This window comes from Apis cerana, linkage group LG14 (assembly GCF_029169275.1).
Source record: "Apis cerana isolate GH-2021 linkage group LG14, AcerK_1.0, whole genome shotgun sequence".
Classification (NCBI taxonomy): Eukaryota; Metazoa; Arthropoda; class Insecta; order Hymenoptera; family Apidae; genus Apis; species Apis cerana.
In genome coordinates this window covers 5,989,915-6,001,941 of record NC_083865.1, presented here as the reverse complement: position 1 = coordinate 6,001,941, position 12,027 = coordinate 5,989,915, and the positions used below count along the sequence as shown (strand labels likewise).

Below are 12,027 nucleotides of genomic sequence, written 5' to 3'. Positions count from 1 at the left end.
TACTTTTATGAAACTAGCACGAAATTCTGGTACAAAATTCAATAGGAGGACAGTAGATATATAATTTTTAAAAATTTTAATATTTCTTCATTTAACAATGCTGAAATTTTTAAATTATATCATAATTAACAATTGTAAAATAAATTATAATATTTATCTTGGAAAATTAATATAATTTTTAAACTTCATTTAAGTGATTATGAAATATATTTAAAAATTTTGCTTATATTATATGTTTTAATTTACAATATAATACTTATTTATTATAAACAATAAAAAGTTTTTAGATCACATATCAATTATATTATCGATAATCGCAATATAAATACATTTAAAGCATAAAAGAGATAATAGATTTTCTATTATAAATAAATTTCCGAATTTTATTTAAATCTCGTGTGACTTAAAATTATAGAATTGTAAAACTAAATCCAAAATATTATTATTAGAATTATAAAATTAAAATATTATACAAAGTATAATCAATAATTTTGTTCCAATAATTTTTTATTTATCAAATTTAATAAAATTAATATCATTCATTAAATCTATTACACAATTTATACTTTGTTCTCCAACATTACTAGTTGATAAATTACCATAGTACCATAATTTAAATATCAATTTAATCGATATTCAATTCAAACTTTACCATTAATCACTAAATCTATAATTTATACTTTGCTCCCCATTATTACTAGTTGATAAATTAGTATGAAAAAATTACTGCACGAAGGTACAATTAAATTAATCGATATTAAATCCAAACTTTTACTAAACCTGCAATTTCTTCGTTCTCCAATATTACTAGTTGGTAATTTACTGTTAAAGAAATTTACTGTATGAAGGTACAATCGCGACTCGATGTTAGCGGCCGAGGAGAACGGATCAATGAGTTCGTGGAGCGAACTACGAAGGGTGGTAGATGCCTCTTACACCCTTTCCACGAGGATAGTCCTGCATCCCTATTTCAGATAAACTCGTCGCCGATATTTCTTCGTCTCTGTTTCTGCGATCTGCACAGTCGTGTCGCATCCACCGCTGGTTGCGTACCTCGCGAATCTTCAAAACACTTGTAGTTACGCTTCCCCCGATACAAAAGTTCTTTGAATTTTAATTTTATTTTAAATAAATATACGTTTACACGATAAGAAGAATTTTTTTTCTCGTTAATCGTGATAAATAAAATTGAAAAGGGGGAAGGAGGAAATAAAAAGTAACGGTGAAAGCTGTTATCGTGCGAATGAAAAATAAAAACTGATAAATAATTTTCCAGGAAGTGAAGTGCTTTTAAAAATTTTTTTCCAATCAATAAAAAAAAAAAAAACAAAAAAGAAAGAAGAAGAAATATACGTACTTTTTTTTCGCTTCGATGTTAAGTTAAACACGTGTGCCGTGTTGCATTGTTCCATCGATCTTTCTTTTCTTTTCTTTTCTTCTTTTTCTTTTTTTCTTTTACTTTTCTTCTTCAAGAAACCACTCGGCAAGTTTTAACGCCAGTTCGAGCAATATTTCGTACAAGTGACCCGCTTTCGAAAAATCGGGGAACAACATGATTTTCACGAAATTCAAGCGGAAGCTGAACGCCCCGGAACCCGAGCAAGTAACTTTCTGAAAGTTGTTCCCAACTATTTTGTTTATGTGCCAAATCCATCACGATCCACCAGTGCGTTAAACGCTGTTTACCCTTTCGTGTGGATACCTTCCGTGTGAAATGTTCTCCAGCTGAAAAAAAAAAAAAAGAAACTATTATTTCCTAAAATCGCGAGTGAAATATGGAATAGATTGGTGCAGCGGGGTGTGAATAATTTTCTACGAGAAATATCGAAATAATTATCGGAAACATTACGACGTGATGTTTCTTTTTTAATTTCCATATCCATCGTTTGTAACGCAAGAACGATCACGGAATCGTGACCTAGAAAAGTGCGAGATTCAATGCGACTTGCTTGATATTCCCCTGTTTAACGTGCTCATTAAATCCAACCTCTTTATCAACGGGGGGGAAAAAAGAAAATTATCGAAATTTATTATCCCACTACACACGAGTCTCTGAAAAATTTCAAATTAAACATTAAATTCTAAAAAATATCGTTAAACTTCGCGCACGTTAAATACACGTGACGAAATAAACGCGTATTCTAAATTATTCTCCCTAAAATACATGTATATTTAAATATATATTTTTCGTCGTGCGTGAAGAATCGAGTGTTGTGATGATCCGTTGATCCATTCGTGAGATCGTCGTAAGGAATTTGGAACGGCGTAATAATCGGTTCGCCATGACACCGGTCGCAAAGGTTGACCGACGACGTTCATCAGCGACACATCTGCGAAACCAGAGTTGCATCAATTAGGAGCCGTTCGACGAGCAATCATGATTCGATCTATCTGCATCAGTTACGCCTTAATCCGGTAAAAGGAAGGGCGGACGATCATTAAATCTCTCTCTCTCTGTCTCTCCGCATCTGGTGGTGGTCCGAGAGGTGGCAGAGGTAATTAAACGAAAATGCTGGTAAATTTTGTAAATAGGCAGAGGGAAGGGGAGAGGGGAGGTTGTTATACAACGTTGTACACCAGGAGAGGAACACCCACGTGTTCCGTCCGACCCGATCTCCTTTGGGAAACTTTTGACAACTATGATTATTTCATCTCGTATAGAATGTTTATTAAATTCCAATTGGGCGGGCTGCTGGAAATTTTGTCGCAAATGAAACGAATTCTCGACGAGGTTGTGGCTTTATTGAAAATGATATCGATCGCGGTTCGACTCGATAAATTGGATACAATTCACGATCATTCTTCGAAGTAGAAATTGATAATTTTTTTTTTTTTAAAAGTGGATCGAAACTGGATCAAATTGGACTTGAGTTTGTTGACGTAGAAATTGAAATTGGGATTTTTCTTTTGGAAAAGTTAGAAAGATTGGATCGTTGGATGATTACGAGTGAAGAAAGAATCTTCGAAGTGTTGGAGAAAATAGTAAAGAGTTTTGCAGTTTTTTCCTTTTATAGGTTTGTGTTAACATGTTGGAAACTTCGTGGAAAAATTTATAGATTTTGTCAGGTGAATCGAATCTTCGTCGAAAAGAAAATATCCGTCAGTCGCAATTTTTTTTTAACATCAGAATTGTTTCTTCCTTTGGCAAAGTTCAAAATTGACGAAATTATCTAAAATTTTATAAATTATATAAAAGGCAATAAGTTGATAAATTTTATTGTATAAGAAAAGAAATTTACAAACCTTTGATTCTTTTTGTGTAAAATTGTCATAATTCATATATCTTTTCAATTCACTATTATTAATTCACGAATTATTGTAAGAAAGTTTAAAAAATTTAAAATTAGATGTCGAAAAAACAATTGACATTTCTTGCATTTTTCATACACATGTATTCTACCAGAATAAAAATGAAACGTGTATCTTAAATAAGTATTAAAATATAAAAGTTCCTCATACTTTTTCCAATATTATCCAAACTCAAAATTATTAGAATACAAAAATTTCAATTCGCACAGAATATTATATTAGGTTCAATTTTTTAATAATTTTATAATAATTATTCCCAATACGAATCTGAAAGAATATATTAATATATTAATATTAATATTCATATAAATTAAAAAAAAAATATATCTTCATTATCCATAATAACATCTATCTTGTTTTCTTTAATCTTTTATATCTCTTTTAAGAGATAACATTTCATCTCTTACCTAACACAGCATTTCGATATTATACATAATTGGTGGTTATGTAAAGTGAATAACTCTCGTCGTAAATTTCCAACCACTTTAGAGCACTTAACCCCTCAAATTTAGCCTATAATAATATTTTGAGCAACCACTTCTACACACCGAGTTTATATTATTTATATTTCTCTAAAGTAAGAAAAAGGGAGATAAATAGAACGCTCTCCTCCCTCTCTCTTTCTCTCTTTCTCTTTTTTTTTATCGAAGAAAAGAGAGGATACCGCACGTGTTTTCAACGTGACCTGAATTTCGATAAGGCATTGGCTACCAGTCAACACGAGTCGAAACGTGTCAATTTTTATTTTTATTTTTTATTTTTTTTTTTTGCCTTTCATTTTGATCTCTGCTCAGTGATTTATTGACTTTTGTCAGGGTTGAAGATTGAAAAAAGCATGGAAAGAATGAGAAGAATCGATGGAAAAAGGATCCGTTCTTCATAACAGAATTTATGAAAAATTTGGGAGGAATATGAAATATAATAGCGGTATATTTTATTTTTAGAACGGAAAAGGAACGTATAGGAAAGAACACGTGGAGAGTTATTATCAGAATTGGTGAGATATGGATCCCTGCGTAGGGAAGATAAATTTGGAAAAAATGTGGAATAAAATGTGCACGATAATTGATAAAAGAATTAAAAATAGCAGAATTAATTTAATATGGATCCGTCACACGTAGACAAGAGAAATAAAATGCAAATATATACAAAACGTGAAGATCAAGAATCATTTAATTCAGAAACGAAAGATCTTTACATTATGATACGCATTATAAAAAATTATTTGATATTTCATTCGCATTACTCAAAATACCAAAAGTTCAAGCAAGATAATAAAAAATAAAGTAAGATGAGGGATGAATTTGTTAATAACAAATGCGATTCATCGTTATAGAATTTGAGATAGAATATCTTAATGTAATTTAAGCCCGATAGTTCTGATTTAAGCTACCAATTTAATCGCTTCAATTACTAAACGTTTCTGCTTTGCAATAGGAATTGTTACTTACCAGATTTCAATTTAATCCTTTATAATTGGAATTATAATTCTCCTTCTGGATAGGAAAGAGTGGAATTAACATTTGTTAACAAGCAGATCGCTTAGAATCGATACTAAATTAAATAGAAAAAAAAAGAAAGATGCAACAATGCGAATTGTATTATTTTAACTTATCCACACAATATTAATTTATTACGTCAAAAAATATTTCAGCAAAATATGTTCCTTTTTTTCCAGGGCTGCCATCATCCCCTACTTTCTCGAGAACGGAAGCACCACCAAAGGAAAATTTACAATGAATGATCGTTCGTGTTGATGTCCCATGAACGTGGTATAACGATAAGAATAATAATTTTCCACGATATTCTCGATATGAATATCAAGAAACACGGGGCTAAAATCTTCCCAGCCGCACAATTCTCACTGTGAACGAGCGTGAAAATGCGCGCGAGCTTCCCGTCGAGGACGAGAGCGAAACTTAAGCGGAGCGAAAATTGAAAATGAAAAACTCGTGAGTTTGCGAGCGGTTGAAAATTTGATATGATTCGGCCGAGGGGGGAATCGATGGGAGAGGAAGCGTGAGGAAGAAGAAACTTTGCTCGTTCCGTTGGCGAAGGAAAGGCATTATAAGTCAGCGCGATTACACGATGCTTCAAGAGATGGAGATCACTTCGGAGAGGGTGATCAAAAATCTGACCAACGTCTCGAACTCGATGAATAACAACGAAACGCTGAGGTACAACGAGGAGTTCGATTACAGCTTCGATCGCGACCAAGTGGAGAAGATAGTGGTGGTGGTCGTTCCAATATTTTTCGGCATGATAGGCATATTGGGGCTGGTCGGGAATTCGTTGGTGGTGATCGTGGTAGCGGCCAATCCGACCATGAGATCGACCACGAACATCTTGATCATCAACCTGGCCGTGGCCGATCTCTTGTTCGTCATCCTTTGCATACCGTTCACCGCCACCGATTTCGTGCTACCGTTCTGGCCTTTCGGCAATTTTTGGTGCAAGATGGTCCAGTACCTCATCATCGTCACTGCCTACGCCAGTGTTTATACTTTAGTCCTCATGAGCCTTGATAGGTGAGTGAAATAATTTTTCTTCCTTTCGTTTTGAAGCAAAAGCTAGGATCGTTGGTCGATTAAATTAGAAATGCGGATTTTAGATTTTAGGTTTAGGTAGCGAAGAAAATTATGGAGATACGTTTCATCCTTGGGATATTGCATCGTAGAATATTTTAATTATCGTAACAACGGAATATCGATTATCAGAATTTTCGTTTCGTCCTTTAGATGGACGTCCATTATTCGAATTTTATCCTTTGAATATCGTAACGTGTGCTGTAGAACGTGGAATCAATTTGATCTCTCCAACACAAAGACACGTATTTACATATTTGATAATATCGCTTAATTTCTTTAATCATCGCATTCACAAATTTTGTATTCGAAACCATTTGTTCGTATAATCGATATATTGTAAAAAAAAAAAAAAATAATAAATCGACGATAATATTGCACGATAAAACACGGTCGTCGATATTCCTTAGATATGATCCATTCAACTATAAATATCAGTTATGTCTCGAGATATCGTATGCAACGATGCACAATCACCAATGCTCGTTTCTCGAAATGTCACACGTGCGGAAATATCTTGATTTTCTCACGAAATACGCGATACGTTTTCATTTTCTATTTCCTCCAAGTTTACGTTACCCTTTTTTTTGAGTTATGCGGATTTATACGTGATAGGATTTTCGATTCCATCGGTGTTGCTTCAGTATTTTCGAAACATTTTTCAAATAATCCACTTCGAGGTGTCATCGCGTAGAATTTTCCGATAATTCTTATTCTTCTCGATACTCCTCGAACGGATATTTTTATCCAGAAATATACATCTAGAAGTTTTTTAATCAGTGAGGGTAAAAAAAATCAGTTTTCGAATAAGATTACTGGGTTAATTGTTACAGATACTTGGCCGTGGTTCATCCTATTTCCTCGATGTCGTGGAGGACCGAGAACCACGCGATCGTCGCCATTTGCATCGCTTGGGCGATGATATTCGCGATATCAACCCCTGCATTCTTCGTCCACGGCGAGGTGAGTCAAACTCTATAATTGACCATCTTTCAAAAATTGATTTTCCTCCTCTCTAATGTACTTTCATTCAGCAATTTTTTCGTTTCATTTTTATTTCATCGTGCCCCTTCCCCGAGCTCGTTTCCAATTTTAATTTACACATTTGCTTGAACGTGGTATGTTATCAGAAAATTCTTATAAGATAAAATTCTTCGACTCGAGAATAGCCTGAAATGAAACATACATTTTGATGAAATTGAGATGGGAAACGAAATATTTAAAAAATTGCAACAAAATCCCGTGGATCAACAAAAATTTACTTTTCCTTTTCGCTTTTCAACTCGATTTCTCGTTGTCACGCGCAATGTCGCCCCCATTCAATGGGCCAATATCCCGATGAAAATGATCAACACCGGATACGCGCATTGCGATCCAGATTGTTTACAATTCACTTGCGATTCGCCGTTCGCTAGTATTCGAGGGGAGGGGGAGGGGAGAGGGTAGGAAAAAGGATAATAGGGGACGTTCATTCGTGTATTTAACGGAAGGGGGGAGGATTAATCCGATTCGAGGCGCGAGAAAAAAAAGAAAGATCGAAAGGAAGTGGCGGGGGATTGAAGTTGACAAAAGGGGGTTGATTAACCCTTTTCAAATAATGTACCGGTAATGGTGGTGGAAAATTGAAGTGGGAATGGGAAGGAAAATTCGCCTCATCTATCCGGTAATCTCCCTTTCGAAATGTTCTCACTCTTAATTAGTTTCGGGTGAAATGAGCGTAATCGGCGTGGCGATTGGTGGTACGTTTTCTAAAAAAAAAAAAAAAAGAAGGGGATAAATATTGTGTACACAGAAAAGTATTTGCACAAAGTGGTTCAATTTATCGATTAATTGTTCGAATGTTTCTGAGACTCGATTATAATTTATATAAGTATTTGATAACGCATTATTTCGATATGATGATGGAAATCTTTGTGATATTATCGATGATGCTTTTTAAGACTTTGTGCTTTCACGTTACAATTGTCTGTGATTATACAGAGAGTATTGTTATTAGTTATTGGAAAGTAATTAGATGTGTACAATTGTATTTTTATTTTTATTTCTGAATAGAAATTATAATATTGAGTCAATATGCTATAGTTTATTATTTATGTGTGTGTATGAGAAAAAATATCTTGGAGTTAATTATCCAAGTTGTTCAGAGCGCAAAGGGTGAACAATTTTGTGAAAAAGCACTTGCATAAAAATCCATAGCTATTACATAATCAACTTAGCTTTGATATTAATTATAATTACTAGACATTTGAAAAAAATCGTTTAGAGCCTAAGATTTCTTCAAGAAAAATTCATCTAGAAAAAAATTTTACTATTTTTGCAAAGATAAATACGCTTATCCTAACGCTTAATTATTTATACCTCTACGATACATATTTATTTTAATTAATTAATCACCAGATGTTTCAATAGCAATAATTCAATTCATATTTATTCGTTATACACTCCAACACACGATAATCTCTTATCAAAATGTAATTGCGGGAAATATATTTTTAAATCACGACCATGCACGATAATCCCATATCGTCAGATTCACACGATATCGACGTGCACATACCTATACACACGCACATACACACACGTGCACACGAGAATTATCCTCAGATACGTTTTGCGCAAATTTCGTTGAATCATTCCAGACACACGTAGAGAGAGCTCATTGTCATGCATTATACGATTTTCCGCGACTCCACCAACGGAAATGGGAGAAATAACCATTCCTACTTCCCTCTGTGATCGTTCTCTGATTATACACCCCGATTTTAGGTATATAACAGGTGCCATTTGCGAATCATAATATCCCAAAATGTTGTCGAAATGGAATAATTGGAATCGAATCGAAGGAAGGAAGGCTCGGGGCAAGGAAGAAATTTATTGGCGTATTAAATTGTGTGGCAATTGTGTGTCGTTGTTGTACATATAATCGCCTAATTTTGCTTTTGCATAATGGAATCGTGATGGGGAAATTCGAGCTGTCATTGCGTCAAAAGTGTACTTTATATATCTTCGATTGCGATTAATCATTGTAATTATCGTGTAATCGTGGCGTGATTATGTGTTTAGATACAGGAAGCAATCGATTTAACGGTTAATCCGTCGGTGAAACGAATTCATGGTTTTCCCTTTCCTTCTATTATTTTCCATATTCAAGTTTTATCTTTAATTCGCGGTGTTTTTCGATGTTTAAATTTCCATGTTGTTATTCAACGCGTAACAATAATTTGATTAATTTTCAGTAATTGCTCGTTCAAATTTTATCGTGCTTATACACATTACACGCGTTTCATATCGATCATTGATCTGGGAAAGGAGTTGATACATACGTGTTATATTAACCTTTTGAGCATTAAACACTGTGCGAATACAGTTAGCTATTTCTGTATCTGTATGAAATATCGCATCTCTCGATTGATAGATGAAGTGGCTATTGAGTTTTCAGTTCTCAGAATGGAAAACTCACTGGAAAATTAAACGGGATGACAAATATCGACGATAAAACTTTCTCACGAATATAATCTTTCAAATTTTCTCTTTCAAAATTCAAAAATTTTTATATATCTCGAAACAATTCGTGTTTTCTCGCGTGTATATTTTTCTCTCAACACGGCCAAGAACTATTCTCTTATATATGTAGATTCACTTTAGTTTCAGGACATGGATGGCTCGTCGTCGGAGAACCTGACGGCTTGTCGAATCCTACCGCAATATAATTGGCCGTTATTCCAGATGTCGTTTTTCCTGATGAGCTACCTGCTGCCACTGATGCTGATATGCTTCTTTTACATTTGCATGCTCATCAGGCTCTGGCGCACCGATCGCGTCAGTGCCGAAAGCCGTCGTGGAAGAAAACGAGTCACGAGGCTGGTCTTCGTCGTCGTTGGCGTTTTCGCCTTTTGTTGGTGCCCTATACAGGTCAGTGTCACTTCATTTCCCACAACGAGGCACGTTTTCTATTTATATTTTCTCTTTCTCTCTCTAGTTTTTGGTTTTTAGTTTTCTCTCTTTGTTACAGAAAAATTTATTCAACTTGTTCGAATGAACGAATGATTCTATGAATTTTTTTTTTAAGCGATCCTTGAAAATCAAATCAATTTTCTCGATTGAATTGTTCACGAGTGAAATTTTTGTTGAAATTTTTGTTATGTATTTGAATGTCGATAATTTACAAATGATTCTTTCTGCACGTATTTTCTCTTGTCTTTTTGATGTATCTATTTTCAGTAATTTTTGTTGATACTTTTTCTAATTGTAAGTTTACGAGTAATAATATAAAAGAATCATCGTGATTGTTCATGGTGAAAGATTCTAATAATATTTTCTTATCGCGAAATTTGTTAAAATATTTCTCTAATTCAACAATTTTTATTGTTAGACCGATCGTTATTATTAAAATATTATTACTTTTTTCATCTCACCAAATGAAATAATCAATCCGCAACAATTGCAAAGAGAAGAAGAAAATCTTTACTTTGCTCTCGAACAAATTAATTTACATTTCAAATTAAAAACTTTGTAATTTTCAATTAAGAAAAAAGTGCGTGTAAATTACTTTGATTCAATTTATTATTATATATTCCCAAAATTATTATTTTATTGTCTACTTTACACACATCAGATTTACATTTGTAAAGATAAAAAAAGAAAGGGGTGTGATTTGTTATACGTGATAATTTGTCAGAACGTGATCTTGCGCACGGAATGATATCAGTCGAAAATAATGGCCAGTAGAATTGAATGGCATGTGTATTTTGGCACGGCATTTCGGGGCGAGATCCTCGATGGGGAAAAAATTTACGATCGTTCACAAACGCAATGTAATTAACTGGTACGTGGGTATTCGTGGTAATGGAGATGGAAGATAAATCGTGAAAGGAAATTGTGCGGTGAAATTTGGCAATTTCGTGTGGATAATTGGGAATATCGAGATAATATTTATTTTTTATTATTGTTGTCATTATTTTATTTATCATTTGTCGAAATATATCTTTTTAAAATTATTATATCAATTTTATAATACGTTTCTAAGCCATTTGTTAAAATTTTTTTCTTGCTGTTTCTTTTCTAAATTAAGAATTTGTTCGTGAATTATTCTCGTGATCGTACAAGGATATTTTGCACTTGATAACGTAGCAAAAATAATTGGAATAATCGGAGTGTTTGTCGTGTGAGTTAAAACTTCGAGAGAAAGATCAGCAGAAGTTGTTGGAACTATAAATCTATCATGTTGAAGGTTACACGTATGCTCTACTCCACTTTTAAATAATTTATTTAATTAATTCAACAATTTGCTTCTTGATTCTTATCAATTTGAAATAGTAATACCATTTAATCGTTGGAGCAAATTTACTTGATTAATTAATATTAATCTTATTTCATACACGTAGCCTTTTCGAATAGAAATAAAACAAATGTATTTTCTTTACTCTTCTTATTTCACCATGGATTGTTTCAGATTTGAAATAGCGACAAGTAAAGCAATGCAAAAAAAAAAAAAATTTGCAAAGCTGTGCCATTCGTATATCGATGTTTTTAAGACCGAATAGCATAGTCGATGGTTCTTTTGTGTTTTGTGAATTTTTACCTTTCCCGCTTTTCTTCCATTCCATGGACATTGGGGGACGTGTGTCCCTCGCTTCGTTGAAGATATATCGGACACACACGCATGCATTTATTGAATTTCTGGTGCAAAATATTCTCCTTTGAAAATGTGTCGGTCGTGTATCGAAACGTAACAGAAAACTGTGACTGTACGGACGAAAAATTTTATTCGGTCATGATACGACCATTTTACGCGAGAAATATTCCATAGAGACATTTCATAGAGAATTTACTTAACGTTTATTTGTTGATTCAATTATTTATCCATTTTATATTTATTAAAATCACGACGAATATCAATTGTGAATTAAATTCGACGCATATTTTCGATGTAATATTGGTCGATTGTATTATCATTTGGTAATATTTGCAACAAATTGACGCAATAACTATTTATTTTGATTTTTTTGATAATTTTATTTTATTTGTATTTGGTTATAGAATAACTACCTTTGGTTTAGAATTGTAGTTTAATGAAACGATTGATTTCTCCTTACGAGAAAAAGTATTAAAGATTTAAAATGTAAAATCCAGG

The 12,027-nt window shown here is 33.3% G+C and overlaps 1 protein-coding gene across 4 annotated transcripts in view; it reads left to right on the top strand.

Moving 5' to 3' along the window:
* The first annotated feature begins 4,987 nt into the window (after nt 1-4,987).
* The window catches only part of LOC108003146 (allatostatin-A receptor), a 40,960-nt gene continuing 33,920 nt past the window's right edge, over nt 4,988-12,027 (top strand). For 3 of the 4 annotated variants that reach the window (XM_062084230.1, XM_062084229.1, XM_062084231.1), the window contains exons 1-3: nt 5,047-5,837; nt 6,728-6,857; nt 9,540-9,806. In XM_062084230.1, coding sequence (XP_061940214.1) covers nt 5,398-5,837; nt 6,728-6,857; nt 9,540-9,806 — 837 coding nt within the window. In that variant the 5' untranslated portion in view covers nt 5,047-5,397. Of the gene's footprint in view, nt 5,838-6,727; nt 6,858-9,539; nt 9,807-12,027 lie in introns of all 4 variants that reach the window. The other variant, XR_009832542.1, reaches the window with a different exon arrangement.